The sequence below is a fragment of the Musa acuminata genome, chromosome BXJ1-9, assembly GCF_036884655.1.
Source record: "Musa acuminata AAA Group cultivar baxijiao chromosome BXJ1-9, Cavendish_Baxijiao_AAA, whole genome shotgun sequence".
Taxonomy (NCBI): domain Eukaryota; kingdom Viridiplantae; phylum Streptophyta; class Magnoliopsida; order Zingiberales; family Musaceae; genus Musa; species Musa acuminata.
The window spans coordinates 1,093,045-1,111,684 of NC_088335.1; the positions used below are offsets into that span (position 1 = coordinate 1,093,045).

The 18,640-nt window shown below is 46.8% G+C and overlaps 6 protein-coding genes across 6 annotated transcripts; 4 read left to right on the forward strand and 2 right to left on the reverse strand.

Annotated features, from left to right (window-relative positions):
• The first annotated feature begins 1,359 nt into the window (after positions 1-1,359).
• On the forward strand, positions 1,360-2,552 carry LOC135592310 (arabinogalactan O-methyltransferase 2-like). The gene has a single exon (XM_065081694.1). It carries the CDS (start codon positions 1,461-1,463, stop codon positions 2,322-2,324), a length of 864 nt encoding a protein of 287 aa, XP_064937766.1. The 5' UTR covers positions 1,360-1,460; the 3' UTR covers positions 2,325-2,552.
• Positions 2,553-3,299: 747 nt separating this feature from the next.
• Positions 3,300-4,616, forward strand: LOC103996663 (arabinogalactan O-methyltransferase 2). The gene has a single exon (XM_009417623.3). It carries the CDS (start codon positions 3,590-3,592, stop codon positions 4,376-4,378), a length of 789 nt encoding a protein of 262 aa, XP_009415898.2. The 5' UTR covers positions 3,300-3,589; the 3' UTR covers positions 4,379-4,616.
• A 726-nt stretch (positions 4,617-5,342) lies between these two features.
• Positions 5,343-6,131, reverse strand: LOC103996664 (protein indeterminate-domain 16-like). Its single transcript, XM_018831249.2, has one exon. The coding sequence runs from the start codon at positions 5,970-5,972 to the stop codon at positions 5,604-5,606; it is 369 nt and encodes a 122-aa protein (XP_018686794.2). The 5' UTR covers positions 5,973-6,131; the 3' UTR covers positions 5,343-5,603.
• Positions 6,132-8,127: 1,996 nt separating this feature from the next.
• LOC103996665 (ribonucleoside-diphosphate reductase small chain-like) lies at positions 8,128-9,533 on the forward strand. Its single transcript, XM_009417625.3, has one exon. The coding sequence runs from the start codon at positions 8,329-8,331 to the stop codon at positions 9,364-9,366; it is 1,038 nt and encodes a 345-aa protein (XP_009415900.2). The 5' UTR covers positions 8,128-8,328; the 3' UTR covers positions 9,367-9,533.
• Positions 9,534-11,407: 1,874 nt separating this feature from the next.
• LOC103996666 (uncharacterized) lies at positions 11,408-11,993 on the forward strand. Its single transcript, XM_009417626.3, has one exon. It carries the CDS (start codon positions 11,519-11,521, stop codon positions 11,810-11,812), a length of 294 nt encoding a protein of 97 aa, XP_009415901.2. The 5' UTR covers positions 11,408-11,518; the 3' UTR covers positions 11,813-11,993.
• A 1,765-nt stretch (positions 11,994-13,758) lies between these two features.
• LOC103996667 (chlorophyll a-b binding protein 7, chloroplastic) lies at positions 13,759-15,124 on the reverse strand. The gene is made up of 5 exons (XM_009417628.3): positions 14,967-15,124; positions 14,705-14,896; positions 14,606-14,643; positions 13,998-14,512; positions 13,759-13,918 (listed from the first exon to the last, which is right to left on the reverse strand). The coding sequence occupies exons 1-5, from the start codon at positions 15,011-15,013 to the stop codon at positions 13,901-13,903; spliced, it is 810 nt and encodes a 269-aa protein (XP_009415903.1). The 5' UTR covers positions 15,014-15,124; the 3' UTR covers positions 13,759-13,900.
• Between the last annotated feature and the right edge of the window lie 3,516 nt (positions 15,125-18,640).

An 18,640-nucleotide genomic window follows, 5' to 3' on the forward strand; every position in this document is an offset into this window, starting at 1 on the left:
TATGATCATCATAAAATTTTATACCTACCATGCATAATAAAATTTGATCTACCCGGCCAAATGGAGAAGGACCCTACGAACATAGATTGTCGTGGTCACGGCCAACGTTGACTTCGGCCGTATCAATGAATCCAACAAATTTCGAGGACATGGGTCCTTTCATATAAGTACACAAACATATTTACATGCAAGAGGGTAAGAGGGAAAAATGGTGATCGCTGGGTGCACATGACGCTCCCCCTAATAAACATCTGCAGAAAGCTTGTCTTTTAGTTGGCCGGCCTTCGACGACTATTAATTGGGACCCACGCACGCTATACTCACATATATCAAGTACTGAGGTGACACCCCTACCACGTTACGTGGCACGCCCCACCAGTAGCTGAGCGATCTTTGATGGTTCATGACGACGAAGGTTCGTTCGTTCTTCTTTCCGCTAGTCCGAATCTCGATGATCGATCATAGATCCTAACCTTCACTAAATTCCTTCCACTTTTTCTACCATCCTCGCATCCATATAAAACTCAAAAAATATACCGGTTTATAGTTGGACCGGCCGTGCGGGCCCCACCGAGTCACCATGGAAGGAAATCTCGAGAATAAACGCGTAGGAGAGGTGTCACCTTATCTTTGGAAGTGTTCGCTAAAAGATCGCATCACGTACGTACCGGAGAAAGGTAGCTGCACTGCGTGACGGCGTTATTACCGTGAACCGCCGCCGGTTCGTCTCGAACCATGGAGATTGGTCCCCCGGAGAGTCATGTCTGCCTTTACAAAGCCAAAAATATGGCAAGTGGGTGAACAGATCGGCCGAGTCGGTGACATGCCGGTGGCTTACTCTCTCTTTCTTGCAGTTTTTGCCTATCATAAAGACGTACATGGCTTCTCTTGTCGGAGAACATGTCATCTTCCTTGTTATCTGCACACCAACCACGACTTCACTCCTTTTATACCAGCAGGCTGATCGGTCTGGATTCTGGACCCCACAGACTCTTGTCACTAAAATTGCATAGCTGTCGAGGTATCCATGCTCGTCCCGAGCGGATGACAAAAATACAATCGATCCTTGTCATACATACATCTGTCTTTGCCAGCTCACGTGGGGGCGTGAGATCAGCCTGCTGGTCCAAAATTCACAGTCCTCAAACGCCAGCCTTTGGTCTCTCACCCATCCAAATTCGTGAGACGGGGATCATTTCCGCCGCCCATCAGTGTCCTACGCGTCCCCAAAATCCGTCGCTCTATGTGTCGTGATCTCACACGTCAGTACAAACTACCCCTCGCCTTCGATGCCCTAGCATTGATTATACCGCACTCGATCGTAAATGATTCTAAGCAAAAGGGGTATTACTGTCACGAAAGGAAGCCACCATCCATGTGACATGGGTTAAGGGGAAAAGAGGAGCGAGTGCAGCGATAGCTTGACTTTCTCCGTTAACATCCATCGCCGAGGGGAGGCGATGCGGGCGTTTCCTCAGAAGCCCCTGTTCGCGGCGGCCGCGGTGGCAGCCCTCGTCGCGGGCGCCCTCCTCGTCTCCAGCTTCCTCATCGGCGCCGACCGCGGCCTCCTCTGCTCCATCTCCCCCGTCTTCTCCCGGATCTCCTTCGGCGGCGGCGGCTCCGACACCACGGGGCAGGTGGCGGAGGCGCTCCTCTACTACGCGACCACCTCGGCGGTCCCGCAACAGTCGCGGGCGGAGATACGACTGACCTTCGACGTGCTCCGCCGGCGCGGGCCCTGCAACTTCCTGGTCTTCGGCCTGGGACGGGACTCCCGGATGTGGGCTGCCATGAACGCGGGCGGCACCACGTTGTTCCTGGAGGAGGATCCCGAGTGGTACGAGTTGGTGCTCAAGACCTCCCCTATGCTGCGGGCGCACCACGTCAAGTACCGGACGCGGCTGGACGAGGCGGACAAGCTGCTGCGGGGGTATCGGAAGGAGGCGGAGTGCCGGCCGGGAGCCGCGGATGGCATATCGGGGCTACAGCGCAACGGCGGGTGCCCGCTGGCGCTGGTGGGGCTGCCGCGGGAGGTATACGAGCGGGAGTGGGACGTGGTGATGATCGACGCTCCCAAGGGGTACTTCCCGTCGGCGCCGGGACGGATGGCGGCGATCTACTCGGCGACGGTGATGGCGCGGGGGCGGCGGGGGGAGGGAGACACCGACGTGTTCCTCCACGACGTGGATCGGAAGGTGGAGAAGGCGTACGCGCTGGAGTTCCTCTGCCAGAAGCAACGGGTGGGCGCCACCGGGCGGCTGTGGCACTTCAGGATCCCGCCGGTGAAAGCCAATGAGACCACCACCGCAGAGACCTTCTGCTGATCTGCTACTTCTCGCTTGCTTCCTTCCTTTACCTCTTGGATCTGCCATGTAGTTGTACCGCACGCCTCCTTCCTGCAGCAGTTCAGGCAGGAAGGTTTTGCTGGCTTTGAGATCGATGGACTTCTTCCCGATCAGACGGACACACATGGTTTGTAGGAATCGCAGCATCATCTTTCTTCATGCACCATAAATTATTCTACGATCTTTTTTCGTAGGAATTACGGTTTATTTGTGTGTTGATTGGACTTAAAGATTTTAATTTTGGTTGAATGAACGAAGCCTGTTTCTATGTTGATTATGAACCAAGCGCGATGTTGAGAAACAAGACGATGGGAAGGGATTTAGGCAATCCATTGTCCAATCGAGAAAGCAAACTAAGGGGGTTGGTCAATACTCCTGACAACGAAGTGATGGGGGAAATCCAATTCTAAAGGGAGGAGGATCTTATGGATAAGAAACCATGTGACTCTCATGCTATCAAATGGCATCCTGAGTAGAGATAAGTGCAGCAGTTTGGTGTGTGTCTGTGTACTGTATTGTCTTGGACATACCTCACCACCATCAGATCGTGCACTGGTGGTTTGCCGTTTAATGTTGGACTTGAATGCGATCGAACCAACAGTGTCGATGTTGGTCGTGCGAATTGTACCTTTATATATATATATATATATATATATATATATATATGGTCAAAATTATCCAAACAAAAGGTCAAAATTGTACAGATAAAACTCTGTACACAATTCAACTAATTTTGAAGTGTTTTTACCACAATTTCTTTGTTAATTTGTCAAAAAAAATTTATAGCGAGATAAATTTCACCGACAGCAATAATAGTACGGGTTGAATTGTCTCCGATCTGAGCAATAATAGCTTCTTTGGAAGCCACGAATAGGGAAAAGCGAGCTGTCTTTTCACCCACTCTTCCGATCACAAATCAGCATCATAGCTGAGAGAGATGAAACGTTGCTGCACGGCGTAGCCGAAGCCAGCTGTTGTGTGCCGGTAAATTTCACGAGCCCACAATTATTTGCGACTGCATCGGTCGATTGGTAGAACTTTCTTCTCCGTCACTCGACCTTCAGCATCAATAGAACGATGGCAAGAACAAACATCAGCGTCAGATTTGTTTTCCTCGAGTTCTAAGCAAGCACGGAAGGAGAGCTTCAAAGCTCGGACAGCTACTTGTTCCTTGGTTCTTAAGAAATCCAGTAGCCGAAGAAAGATGAAGAGTAGAGGCAGTCGGGAGAGCCATTGGTAGGATCATGTGGCCGAAGAAACTCATCTTCATCTTCTTGTTGCTTCTCTCATCCTTATCCATCGTTAGGCTCTTTAAGCTTCTATGGACTTCCTCGATCCCTGCAATTCCAGAACACCTTCCTCCTCATGCACCCGAGAAACCCAGACACGACGTCGATCGCCCTCGTGAGGACATCCTGGGTCCCAAAGAGCACCAGCTTGTCTCAAACATCATCGCCCGAAGAATCCCCTGCAACCTTCTCATCTTCGGATACAAACCCCAGTTTCTTGGTCTTGCTACCTTGAACAGCCAAGGCACCACCGTGTTCCTCGAAGATGATCCGGAAAAGCTCAGATCTGGACGATCCAAAGGCTTGAGAATGTACCCGTTCGGCAACCACGAGAAAGCCAGGAGAGCGTATGAGCTGCTCCAGCATGCGAGAAGACGACCCGCGTGCAGACCCGGAGCAGGAACCCTGCGCGCACCTCGTTGCGAGCTGGCGCTGAGGGGGCTACCGGAGGTACTGTACGAGAGCGGATGGGACGTGGTGGTCATCGACGGGCCGAGCGGGGACGGACCGGAGGCGCCGGGGCGGATGGGCGCGATCTACACCGCCGCCGTGATGGCGCGAGCTGGGCGGAGCACGGACGTGCTCGTTCACGACACGGATCGCACCATCGAGAAGTGGTACTCTTGGGAGTTCCTGTGTCATGAGAACCTGGCTTCTTCCAAGGGGAAACTGTGGCATTTCAGGATCGAAGGCAACTCCAGTTCCGATCGGTTCTGTGAGACTGCAGCATCACCGACTCTGTAGGTGAGTCTTGATGTCTTTCTTGAAGAAAAAGCTACGTACTGCCATGGTTGGAGAGCTCTTGTTGCGGCATTCACGGCCACGAACCAATTGCACATCCACGCCATGGTTATTTGGTTGTCCATGCAGCTCAAAGACACAAATGTGGCCCTCTGTGACACCATTAACGGGGCCAACGTTTACTGCCGACACAGACGGGTAATTAAGATGACGAGATAGAAATAAGTTGATGTTTGTTGAATCGTTGTGATCTTAACTTGCTGAAGAGAGACGCCACATAATTGTTTGTGGCAGCCGAATTCCACAGTGGTCATTCCAATTAGTTCGCTAGAGATTCGAGCAGACTCAATTTGTTCATTAGGTTAGGTGAACTAATTAGCATGAATAGAGATGACATTAGTGAAATCCCCTTTTATGCATAAAGCGAAGAAAGACTCATTTCTTGGGAAGTTTTGCCTTCAAAAAATCTAACGGAGGGTGCTCTTCTAAAGAATTAATTTCCCATAAAGGCTAAGAGACCTAAGCATCATCTATTTCTTTCTTGCCCAAAATCAGCTCTAGATTTGAGGATGCCCGTATACCGAGTTAAATTTTCTTCCAATCCTACGGAGAACTTTTGGTGCATCGATGCCGTCGGCACGCCTGAAGAGGCCCGCCCAGATTGTGGGTGTTGAGACCTTTGCAGCAGGTCAAGAATCCGAAAAAGAAGATGAATTGTCGGCATCCTGAGGTAGCTACGGAGAAGGATCTGTAGCATGCAGATCCTCGGAAGGAGCAACTCGATAGGTAATAGCAGGTGTGAAGGTGGGGAGCAAGGGCAAGAAAGAGGTGGGTCAAGACGAGGGAGAAACTTGATGTCGTCGCTAGTTTACATACTTACAGCGACCCCTACTTACTCTTTCATTATTGATTGATATGAGACTTGCACCGTATTTATGAGACAAGAACACTAAATTCTCTTCTCTGGTGAAGATGATCGCATCGCTGCTTCATCGATTCCATTAGAATACATATATCAACTAGAAACATTTTTGACAATCGTGCAATTGGAACAGCCTTCTTTCATATCACCACACCAACTTTGTTATTCTACCTTCGTGGAGAGACAAATTGGAAGAACATCGTCGACGCAGCAGAGGCAAAAAAGACACCCTTAGTTTCGATCAACTCGCGATAAATGATCCCATAATCCAACAAGTGACAAAGACTCACGTCGGACCGGCCTCCGCTACGGCCGGAATCGTTGATGGCAACTGTGGCAAGTGATCTCCAAGCACGCCGAGTTGATCCTCCCGGTCGCCATCTCTTTCATCCTCTCCACCTTCTTCACCTCCTCTCTGGCTCGCTCCCATACCAGCCGAGCTCGTGCATACTCTTTCTCCGCCAACTCCATCTCCATCCTCGTCACCTCCCTCATCCTCTCAGCATATGCATTCTCCGCGGCAGCAAGTCGGATCTGCTCCGCAGTTTGTTGCCTCAATACCTGCAGGCTTTTCGCACGGCTCTGGGACTCCTCACCGGGAGTCGGCCGCTGCGTGCCGACGCTCAACGACAGAGTGAGATCGAGCAGAGGATGGTCGGAAGCATCGGTCGCCATGGAGGAGTTGGGCGTCTCGGAGGGAAGACGGGTCGACGGGGACGCAGCAGCTGCACTTCTCTTCGATTCTCCTCTTCCACAGAGAACCAAAGAGAGATCATCCAAGAGCAGAGGATCATGGTTTAGTGAGGAGCCCCCTCTATATATATATATATATATATATATACATGGACTTCCCACTCGCCACTTTACCATCATGCCCACATATATATCTTTACCTTTCCGGAAGCCCCCAAATGGTTCCTTTGGAGAAGGGTGGGGAAAAGCTCCGCGAGAAACAGGAGAAGCGAAAGAGAGAGTGAGAGAAGACTTGGGTGAAGGCATCACCGTTTCAGGTCCCCATCTCAGGTATGTTCCTCGTTCATTGTGGATTTGATGCGAAGCATGCGTGGGCTTGCTTGCTTGCTTTTGCCACCGGGGTTGGCACTTTACGGGTTGGCAGTGGGAGAGGCTGCAATGAATGCATGGGCACAATAGCTTCAAGAGGGAAAAGGCTGGTTGATGTCATGGACTCCCTCTTTTTCTACTTCATCTACGTGTTCAATCCTTCTGTGAGCTGCGGAGAAGGTTCAAACGTTCCATGGATTGACAAGCAACAAATAGGCACTGCTTCCAGTCGACATCTAGTTGAGATGGTTCGGTGGGTCTTCTTCACCTCACGCTACACCTCAGGGATCGTACACAGCACAACTTAGTGGAGAAGGAAGAAAAGCTAATGAGGTGACACTTGTAACCGCTGCCTGCTTGCTGCGACATCGCCCGGCCATGGGATCGCATCACACGACATCTGCCATTGCAAGCAAAGCTGCAGCATCACACATCTCATGGGTTGGTGATGTTCAGCTGCTTTTTTAGAGGGCCGGGAGAGGAGGCATATGTGGTAGGAGAGAGGCAGCCCACCTTCTCGCCCTCAGCTTTTTAGCTGATGCTCTCTCACGAGAGGCCGATAGCAGCATGGGTGGTGGTGGTGGTGGTGGTGGTGGTGGGATGGGATGGGATGCCCTCCTCCCCTTTTTGGACAATGATTCATGTACCATGGTCTCCCACCACCATTGACAAGCACCAAACCCACAACCTCGGTCCCCCCTCTCGGCTTTGCAGGTGAAGGATCGGCCTCGAGGATTGGTGGGGAGCACAACCTCGTGCTCCTCCAGACATTATGAAGGGCCTGCCGCGGTCTTCCTCCTCCTCCTCCACCACCACTCTGCTGCGCTGCATGGCCTGCGTGCGTACAAGAGGGACGATGGCGATCGATTCGGCGTCCAAGATCGATCGACGGGGTGGTCATGGCGATGGCCGGCCGGTCGATTGGTCTCCCACCACCGTCTGATGATGGATCCCACTTGGGGGTTTTGTGGGCTGCCTCGCAGTGGTCGGAGATCTGGTATCAGAGAGGAGAGGATCGGGAGCAGATCATCCTGTCTGACGTACTGGTCGTTTGTTTTCGATGGATGGATACACGTGAGGAGTTTGCTCGTGAAAGACGCAGCGGAAGCCATGAGAGAGAGAGACTCCTTAATGGCTATTTCTTATTATTTTGTTTACTAAACATGATCTCTTAATGTAACCAAGAAATTAAACCGGATGGATAGAGAGGTCGGAGTGATCGTAAACGAACCCGACCCGAAGTTAGCGGGTTCGGATTCGGGATATTCCGGTCCGGTTCATTCATGTCGTAAATACTAAATACTTCAACCCACTAACCCGTCTATGTTTTGTTGAGACGTCTACATGTTTTTAAGAGACGGAAGCATCTGCTTCGTCGGTGGGCCCTCCTCCGCTTATTACCTTGTTTACAGAAATATCGTGACGAGCTTTCCCGCCTTTGCTATAGGAACCGTGCGCTGTGGCGCACTCACTGCTCCGTCCAATCACAAGGCGGGGGAGGTGACACAGAAATGCTATACGATTCGGATGCTAAATGTTTCACTCACGCCCCACTTTTACCCTTTCGTTTCTCCCCTTCCACCCACATAAAGAATAAAGACTATGCATCCACGCTCACGCACGGCCGACCGGCCCGCGGGTTGTACCACCGCTTACTCACCCGCTGGATTGATAGACAGCATCTGTGGCCCCCACTACAAATTTTAGTTCGACGTGGTATATGGGTGACAAACTCAAGTGTACGCGCGGTACCCTGACCTTTCGGTGGCCCAGTAGAGCCGCCCCTTCTCCTCCTCCCCCTGAAAACCAAGAAACCCCTCCCAAACTCCAAAACTCCCGCGCTTCCCAAAAGCCTCCTTCCCTCTCTCCGTCTCTCGCTATATATCAATCTCTGCTCCGAGTTGACTCTGAAGCCCAAGCAAACCCTTCTCTCCTTGTTTTCCTCTTTCCCGCTCTCGATCGCCCGACCATGCCTGCCATGATGCCACCATCTGCGGCTGCTCGAGTTGCAGCCGTCGGCGAAGAGGAGTACGAGCCTTTGCTGGCAGAGAATCCGGATCGGTTCTGCATGTTCCCCATCACTTACCCTTCCATCTGGGAGTTCTACAAGAAGGCGGTGGCCTCCTTCTGGACGGCGGAGGAGGTGGATCTGTCTCCGGACGTCCCCCATTGGCAGCATCGCCTCTCCCACGACGAGCGCCACTTCATCTCCCACGTTCTTGCCTTCTTCGCCGCCTCAGACGGCATCGTCCTTGAGAACCTCGCCGCCCGGTTCATGCGCGACGTCCAGCTCCCCGAGGCTCGCGCCTTCTACGGCTTCCAGATCGCCATCGAGAACATCCACTCTGAGATGTACTCCCTCCTCCTCGACACCTACATCAAGGACCCTGACGAGAAGACCCGTCTCTTCCGAGCCATCGAGACGGTCCCCTCTGTCGCCCGAAAGGCCGACTGGGCCCTGCGCTGGATTGAATCTTCCGGCTCGTTTGCCGAGCGAATTGTCGCCTTCGCCTGTGTCGAGGGAATCTTCTTCTCTGGCTCCTTCTGCGCTATCTTTTGGCTCAAGAAGCGCGGCCTCATGCCGGGGCTCACCTTCTCGAACGAGCTTATCTCCCGTGACGAGGGCCTTCATTGCGACTTCGCCTGCCTCCTCTACAGCCTCCTCCGCAACAAGCTGTCGGAGGACCGTGTCCAGGCCATCGTTGCCGACGCTGTCGACATCGAGCGTGAGTTTGTTTGTGACGCCCTTCCCGTAGCCCTCGTCGGGATGAACGGCGACCTTATGAGCCAGTACATAGAGTTTGTGGCCGACCGCCTGCTTGAGTCACTGGGTCACGGTAAGATGTTTGGGGTGGTCAACCCCTTCGACTGGATGGAGCTCATCTCGCTGCAGGGGAAGACGAACTTCTTCGAAAAGAGGGTTGGAGATTACCAGAAGGCCTCAGTGATGTCTAGCTTGAATGGAAACGGAGACATTCATGTGTTCAAGCTGGATGAAGATTTCTGAAGATGTATCGTCGTCTCGGTAGTTTGACTCGACTCTTCTCCTCTTGCAAACTTTCTGATCTTTTTAGATTTAATGTGTTTGATTTGAAATGTTTGCATGCTAGTTATTGTATATATAAAGAATGAACAGCTTCTTTTACTAATCGGTGCGGTTTAATCTTTACTGAATGGCATATGTTTGTGGAAATGCCTAGTAGGTGAGTATTGGTGCTTCGTCTGACGGTTATGTGTTTGAAGAAATGCCCATATGCTTGTTTGTAGATGCCATGGCAACACTAGTTTGGTGTCATTTGATGGATAATTGATGTTTGAAGATATACTAGGGACTGAAGAAAGAACCTCTGAATTGTTACTGCAGTGAATAATTTAGGTTCTAATATGAGAACTTGAGGTGTTTTGACTAGTCTACAGTGAAGGATATGAATTTGGTAACAAATGAATGGATTCTTTGTCCCACAAAGTAGAGTAAATATTCATTTGTAGATGATCCTTTTCATATAGGAAGGCTGGCTGGTCCATTATAACACCAACAAAATCTTGTATTAGGTCTCATTGTTGCAGTCCGCAAAGGTGAAGGATCATCCCTTGTAATTCAATATTGTACATGAGTTGCTTCACTGTATGAATAGTAGTATATATTACTGATCATTCCAAACAAGTGTTTTATTATATTCTACTTTTTACAAACCAAGGATGTACCTTCTATAATGATTAGCTTGATAACTGAAATCATACAAAGTAATAATAGAAAAGGGCCTACTTGTGCTTCTATCCAGTTCCTTTTTTTTTTTATCTACCCATGGCTTGTTCTGTAAACACATGAACCACGTTGCAATCTGTTTGGCAACCAGAAAACTTTTCATTTAAGTCAATCCAATGTGGAAAATACCACTAAAATGTTGACAGGGACATTTGACTATTTGATGTGCAATTTGCATTGAATTAGATTGTTCCCTGGTCTAACCAAACATGATAGTGTGAAACATGGTTGAATATTTCCACATTGTTAAGAAATGGAAATTTTGAATTTAAAGAATGAGTACTGTATGGTCATTTTTTAATTAAATACTGAGAAAAAAGTATAGGATCTGAGAACCTCTGAATCTAATACCATAAGACAAATCTTGATTGAATTTTCATAAATATCAAAATATTAATTTGTTAGGAAACACTTTCAGATTGGTAAGAATCCAAACAGAAGGCTGGTGCCAAATACTTGGTGTAACCAATAATTCAATAATTGTACAGAACTCACTGTAGAACTCACTGTCACTCTTTTCCATCTTTAAAGGTCTAGAAGTTTGTTTTGATAAGTAAAATATGTAAGCATAAAAATTGTTATATGTTATACGTAATGAAGAGAATTTTTATGTTAGGATTAAAATCAAATAATATTATATTTAATTTTACGATATTTCTTTTGTTGTCATCTAAAAAGTGATTTTTGTGTTATCTACAAGGATATCGTTTTTAGATTCAAAATTGTCTTTAACTTATAAAGAGGACTATATTTTCTTTCTCTCTTTCTATTTTTTCATAAGATCATTTAAATTATAATCTCTTGGTAACGTTTTTTATTCAGTTTATAGAGATCTTATTTATTTATAGACGAGAGTATAAGGTCTATGATAAATTATTAAAAGAATAATATTAAAAAAATTATTATAAATAATTTTTTTTCTTCTATTGATCGATATTTATCATCGAAATAAAAAAGAAGAATGATGCTCTGCGTGTGGAATTGTTTCGGTCAAACGGTGGTGCTCATTGATACCCCGATGACCAGTTCAACAGCCCAAGTCCATCACACGAAGCCTCTTCTTACTGTTCTCCAATGTTGTTTACCAGCACGTGGAGAGGAGAGGAGACAGCGTGTCCAGATCCAGACGACAGCGGCCGAGCCGAGCCGCCTTTGCCGCCCACTCCGCTGCGCTCCCACCTCTTCCGACTGTCACGCAACCCAAACCACTCAATATCATTCTGTCTTCGAAATCAACCCAAACACGTTTACGTGTTCTTCTACGCAACCACCAACTCCCCTCCAACACAAGTGATGGTAGACCTCTTCCTCCTCTTACTAATAAAATCAAGCTCACCGCATCGTTGTGTATGCTACTCCCTTCCCTTAATCTCCTCTCCCAATTGTGTCTCCGATGGGTCCTCTGGTGCTGGTGTCTCAGTTGGCCACCGGCCTGGGCGTGCTGGCCGGGGCGGCCATCGTGAAGTCGGTTGTGGAGAACCGACCCATGGCGGGAGGGTGGCCGCGGTGTCCGTCGTGCAACGGGACGGGCCGCGTCGCGTGCCTGTGCTCGAGGTGGTCAGACGGCGACATCGGCTGCCGGTCCTGCGCCGGCTCAGGCATGATGCTGTGCAGGAGCTGCGGCGGGTCCGGGTCTGGCCGGCCGCTCCCGATTCAAGTTCCCATGCGGTCCGGCCGCTCTCCGTGACAGGAGAGACGTATTTGTATAGATCGAGTAATTCGTGGCCATGAACTGGTGGTGCCTATAATTTTGGATTTTTTTCTCTCTCTTTGACTCGCTGTGGTTCTTGCTATACTGATAAACTTGACAGTATAATTTAATGGAAAATATGCTCAGGTTTTGAGCAAGATAGTGGCTCTTCTCTTTCCTTCCGTGTGTTGATTCTGTGAACAGATGTTTCCGTTGACGACTCTTTTGTAGAATAATACCATCATCTATCTGTGTGCGATGCTTAATGATACGTTGAGTTGATCTGATGCTCAGGTGATTGTAGCTTTCTCCTCATCAAGTCAGTCTTAGTTGGAATGTTGTTACAAAATTTGGTGTACAAATGACTGATACAGACTTCACACTCTTCTCATACATCTTTGCTGCTTTTTCCATTTGATACAGACATGGGAGAGACTCAGCAGTCACCTCTTTGCTGCTTTTCCCATTTGATACAGACTTCACACTCTTCTCATACATCCTGCTTTCTTAAGCACCAAAAATCATAGGTTTGATTAGCAATGGGCATCACGACGAGTTTCGACAAGTTTGAGTTGGTTTTTTGTGCTTCTTCAACATCCAGAAGGCAGATCTACCGACTGTCAAGATAACACAATAGCAGTGAAAAATTATGAGGAAAATGCTTGGAGACGTTTATTCTGGTTTTTGGTGTTCTTTTTGGAATTGATTTAGATGGAGATCTTGAATGCAATTTCTGGTGTTGTTGCAAGGAGAGATCCTTTTAAGTGAGGATTCTGCTGGTCCACAAGATCCCAGATCTTTTTCTACTCCCACATTTGTTAGTGGCCTTGGTTGATCCATCTTGCCCTTGTGTTAGCCTTCCAATTCCAATCCCCTGTCTCTCCCTGAGGTATGGATTGGCCATACATTCTCTGGATATTTTGATCAAAACCAGTGTCCTTCCATGAATCACCTCTCAAGGTTGAACTTCTTCTGCACTGGTCTCTGAGCTTTTCATCAGTCACTCCACCATGGAACTGCTGGAGCTATTGACACTTAATATGCAATATGCTGCAGGGTCAGTGAGCTGCCCCCGATGAATGACCAACACAGCTTTTGAATCCAACGACTACTGGTATTCCTTTTCCAGTGAAATGTTTTTAGTAGATTACCATTTGTGATCTCGTAGTCAAGGATCGGATCCTGTTGTGCCTACCCATTAATCAAATTGTTTATGGCTCTCAAGATTAGGTAAAAGAAAAGAGACCACTATAATCAATTAGTTTATGGCTATCAAGTTTAGATTTGGATAGATCCTTTCCTAACATCTTCTGGATTAGTTATAACCAAATCAAAGTTTGAATCTTGCTTCTACTCTTTATATGGTGTTTATTCACTGTTAAATTGGTATTTATGCATTTGCACTTCCTCTTTGATTTACATATTCACATGTCAAATCTAATCAAACTTGTGTAGTGAATTAAGTTGAATGTTTTATTTATGGACAGACTGGGAAAACATCAAATAGCTGAACAAGCATCTGTTTTGGTTGCAATCCAGTAGAACCATTGTATTAGCCCATTTGAGCCTAAACAAGTATCTGTTCTTGGAAATCTTCATCCAATGTTATGTGCTTCTGATGACTGGCTTGTTTTAACCCAAGGTTTATATTTCCTTTGCAAACAGTATGTGGCATGCATGCATTTCTGTTGGTAGCAAAATATTAGATCTCTCTTTCCTGACCTGCATCAAAGTTGCCAATTCATCTGTTCATGGAATTGATGCTACCGCAAGCAGTTCTAGTTTCAGACTGATGCATCCCCCTCGATTCCTACATTGCATCTTCAATGCAATGTTCTTCTTGTTGACATGTTTTGTTGTTGTGTTCTTTCTGAAACTAGTGACAGATCTTTCCACATCCAGCACTCCAAGCCTCTCGACCTGTTCTAATCCACAGACAACAATTTGAAGCAACTGGTAAACCGTCCATTGCTGCTTATAATTACATGAGCAGAAAGGTAAAAAGCGTTACAAGCACAGCTCAAGAACACACGAGGATTACAACATCTCTATCATGACTGCATCGTGTGCTTCTCCAATCCTTGCTCAGTTGGGGGTGAAAGCCTGCAGCATGAAGCAGAGTCAAACATGGAATCATGTACCTACTCATCTTCTCCACAGGAATCCAGTGGAATCTACTCACAGAGAAAACTGTGGCATGGCCGGGGTCGGCAAGGTGCGCGAAGAGGTTGTCGATGGGCCCTGTTCCGGTGTAGATGGCTTGGAACCATGCGCCCATCACGGCCAACATCGCCAGCCTCCCGTTCTTGATCTCCTTGGTCCTCAGCTCCTTCACCTTCTCCGGCGAGCCACTGCCCCAGCCGAGGGGGTCGAACCAGAAGCCGCCGGGGTAGCCGACGTCGGTGCCGGTGAGCTTGTTGTTGGGGAAGATGGGGTCAGTGTTGACGCAGCCGGGCTTGATGATGTCCGCCCACCTCCGCCCCTCGGCCCACCCGATCAAAATGAGCTCGATCACAAACAGGGTGGTGGTGTCCGTGAAGTACTGCAGCTGGCCGGCGGTGTACCACGAAGGGGTGTTGAGGATGCCGATCTTGGTGAGCAGCTCCGGGATGAAGATGCCGGCAGCGCCCAGCATCGCCCACCGGCAGTGGACGATCTCCGCTTGCTGGTTCCATCTCAGGCTCTCAGGATCAGAGCCTGCACGTGTAAAGAAGACCCACTCGTTCATCTTTTGTTGCCGTAAGCACCATGACATGGTGGTCTGTAAGGGTTCGACGAGCTCAGACTTACCGAGACCCAAAGGATCGAAGCCAAAATCTCCAGGAAGGCTGCAACTCCAATATGTCAGTTTGGGGAAACGAAGAGGAAGAAAGAGGAGAGTGTCTTCACCTGCCATCAAGCCATGGTGGAGGGGTGCTGCCTGGGAACCAAAGAGGCCTCTCAGGTGCAGCCGCAGCAGACACCGAGAGCTCTCGGCGTGCAGTTTGTGCCCGTGCCGCCCGCTTCCCCTGCCTCAGTTTCCTTCCTCCAAGAAATGATGCCTTGGTTGCAGCAACGGCAGCAGCTCCGTTCTTCCGAGACCTGAAGCAGATCCATAGAAGAACAGCATGAAAGATGTGAACATTTTTGCAGAACATGATGAAGAACTTGCCTGGCGACTGCAGCGACTGCAGAAGAGGAAGCACAGAGCGATGCCATGATGGAAGCTCCACTGCCTCTGCTACTGGTGGTAGTGAGAGGAGCAGGACGGGGGGCACCCGTTTAATGCTCGGTCGGCGGTCCGGGCTTATCTTAGCGAGATAGGATGGCGAGCTTCTGAGACTGTTAACGGCCGACACGTGGAATAGGGAATCCAAATCAGGATCCTCCATCTCGGTTGACGTGGCTACGTCAGCGTCCGCCATCCGATTAAGCATAATGACTTGTCCGTGTCATGGGCTGGGCTGGGCCCGGCCCAGAAATAAGTGACCCTAGGCAAGTCATCTCTACCTGACACACGTTCTCCGTCAAACCCTGCAACCATATCCCAAGCCTTCGTCTTCCTCTCTCTTCCATGTCAAAACATCGACATGTCCTTTTCGATACGATTCAGGAAATAATCTCTTAAGTGTAGACGTAAGACTGCATATATTAGTAGAAATCGATTGCGAAAACATAGTTGCAACGATAGCTTAAATCTTATATTGATGATGGAAATAGATTTACGGAAGCCACGCCTCCTATCCACCACAACATGTGATATGTTTCTCCCTTTTATCTCCTCGACACCAAAGCCTGAGGCCCATGATCTCCACCGCCTTGTTCCTATCCCCTTTCCATCCCAATCTTCTTCTTGTCATCAAAAGAAGGGAAAGCTAAGAAGAAAAGTGGGTGTGGTTAGTTCATCCTTGACTTGGACTCTCGTAACTTTTGCTCCTCCAATTCTCCCCACTTGCCTCCTACTTAGCCGTCACGTAATTGTCAAGATACCTTCCACAAAATATCCATCCGCATGACCCACCGAAAATACCACCTATAGAGATTTCCATGCACTCAAATTATATATAGTTATATGTATTCTCCCATATAGAAAAAAAATCAAGGCATACATCCATCCTATTCTCTCTCTCTCTCTCTCTCTCTCTCTCTCTCTCTCTCTCTAACTTCAATATGGTTAATTTAAAACCAAAAACATAATGAAGTAGACCCACTAATTAAGAATTATGAATTTGAAACCTCATATGATAAACTTAAAAGATGTTAATAAGACTAGTCGATAAGGATATCGACTATTAGTAATAGTATCATGAGATTAAATATTATATTTTTCTCTTATTTTTTCAACATTAAAAATAAATAAATAAATCAAAAGTTATATTTTTTTTTTCTATTTTGGTGTTTTCAAGTACTTCTCATTACTTGTATTTTATAAATAAAAAAAATTAATACATGTAACTCATTATATTAAGCACAAACATATTTCCTGTCATTTGAAGAATAGAAAATTTATCGACCAAAGAAATCGGCATGGAATTAATAGCAAATGCCTCCAATATGATGATCATGTTTTTTATTTTTATTTTATTCAATTTATTGTTTCTGATTTTTTTTTGCAAAATAAAAAAGCAGTAACATGCATTTCCAATAAAAGTTAAAATGAAATAAATGAATAATTAATTAATAACAAAAAGAAAAAAAGAATTTCATACACTACATTCAGTAAATAATCTTCCAATTCCCAAATATTCATCCAAACTCTTCTTCCAGTGATCCAAAAAACAAAAAAAAGGGAAATGGTAAATCAAACGTGGTGCAAAGTTTGAGACACAAGCCATGCTTCAATGCTGCGTCCTCCTTCACCGATCACCAGCTTTATAGCACCATATATGTATGTATGTATGTATAGAATAGAATAGAAGAGAATGCAATGCATGGCCCGTAACTTGGGACTTACGACAAGGAGGAGGAGACGACGGAGCACTGGATCACGTGCCTGCACTCACGTCCATGCAGGGAACAGGTCAAGTGCGTCAAGCAACATCCCTCCTCTCTCTCTCTCTCTCTCTCTCTCTCTCTCTCTCTCTCTCCCTTCGCCCATTCCCACACCTCCGTTTGCAGTCCTCGCAATGCTTTTAATCTTCTCGAAGATGGTAAACTATTGAATCTTTCCTTCGATCAGTAGATTATGGGATCACAAGGAAGGAACGAAGGAAGGAAGGAATGAAACGAGGGATCCATGGCCATTAATTACTACTGTAGAATCCCGATGCAGCTTTTACCTCATCTTCCGCTCTCTCCTGTGCCTATCGACGCCGCACGTTACCTGCAAAGATGGTTAAGCTGCACTCAAAGAAGCTTCGTTAACACCAGCCAACAAGGAATGAATAATACGTGGTTCGGACCGACGGACCGGCGTTAGGCTTTCCGTGAAGACCGTTGACCCCTGCGGGGTCTCCCCATGTGAGATGCCGCCACGTTGACGGACGAAACACGTGTGCGGCCCGAACTGAAGCCGTGGCGCCGCCGCTGACGTCGACAAACGTAGCGGCTGTCGGCGGGCATACCGGCACGTGAAATCCGAATACAGCACTGATGATATTATAATTATTATTAGAACGATATTATTAATACACCAAACAAAACACCCTTATGACTGAAATAATAATCCGACGACTCCTGTCTTTATTTATTTTATAGTATGTGATTTCTCCTCTGACATATGTTGATGTGATCACGAAAAAGAAAATTATTTTTCAGTAATCTTTTCACAAAATAATTACCAGACTGACTTTGCCTATAAATTCCAGTTTGGTGTCAAATTCTTGAAACGATTAAGATATAAATCAATTTTCTTAATCGACTCATTCCAATTTCACACATTCTCAGCACCCAATTTTAGTATCCAATCATTTAATTAATAGAGCATACCTTATCCGATAAATATGCCATTGGTGCGTGTAAATCTCTCTACCATCCATTTCGCAAAGAGAAATGTAGCATCCCAAATATCTTCCATTGGTGAGTGGGGGCAGATAGGAATAAATATCTATGTATACATGGAATTGGGATAGGTTATGGACTTGGGAAGTGGAAGCCAGGAGTATGAGAACAGAAACAACACAAAGGAAGAAGGCGAGAGAGCATGCAATGATGGGGACGGATGGAGAATCGAACGTAGAGAAAGAAAATGATGCATGTCTGTGGCTCGACCGAGCATTAGTGACAACATTATTCTCTCGTTTAGATGATACTAAGCTACAGTCCCCCACCTTCTGCTTAAAGAAATTAAAACCTGTTTGTTTAGTCAACCTTGCAGTGGAGAATAGGTTTGACTACGAAGAACAATTAGCCTCCTTGATTTTTGTTGTTTTTGTTTCTCTCGTGAGAGATGAGCTTATTGAAAGTGCATATTTGAAAGTTGATTACACGATTATGCTCCTGATCGAGCCATGCATGACAAGCAATCAAATCTTGCATCAACAATCACATATTGGATCTTAGAGAAATAACAATGTAAGGGAAATATTTCATATATTAAGCCACAATCATAGTTTCTCAATATTTCATGATTTGATAAAAATGTGTTATTTGTATTATAGTAGCCTTCCCTTGGCATATATATGTTTCAGGATTGATTTATGTGTTTCATGCAGCGCCAAACATTGGTGAACTTTAGGCAATACAATTATCTCTCAGCAAAGGGATTGGTAATTAAGAGTTATTGGATGCATTGTCTTGTGGAAGATCTACAAGAGTGATGGCACATTATCCAGCTAGTAAAATAGTACATGGATATAAAATTATGGTGCTACTTTCCTTATCTTCCACCATTAGGAGTTAATAAAA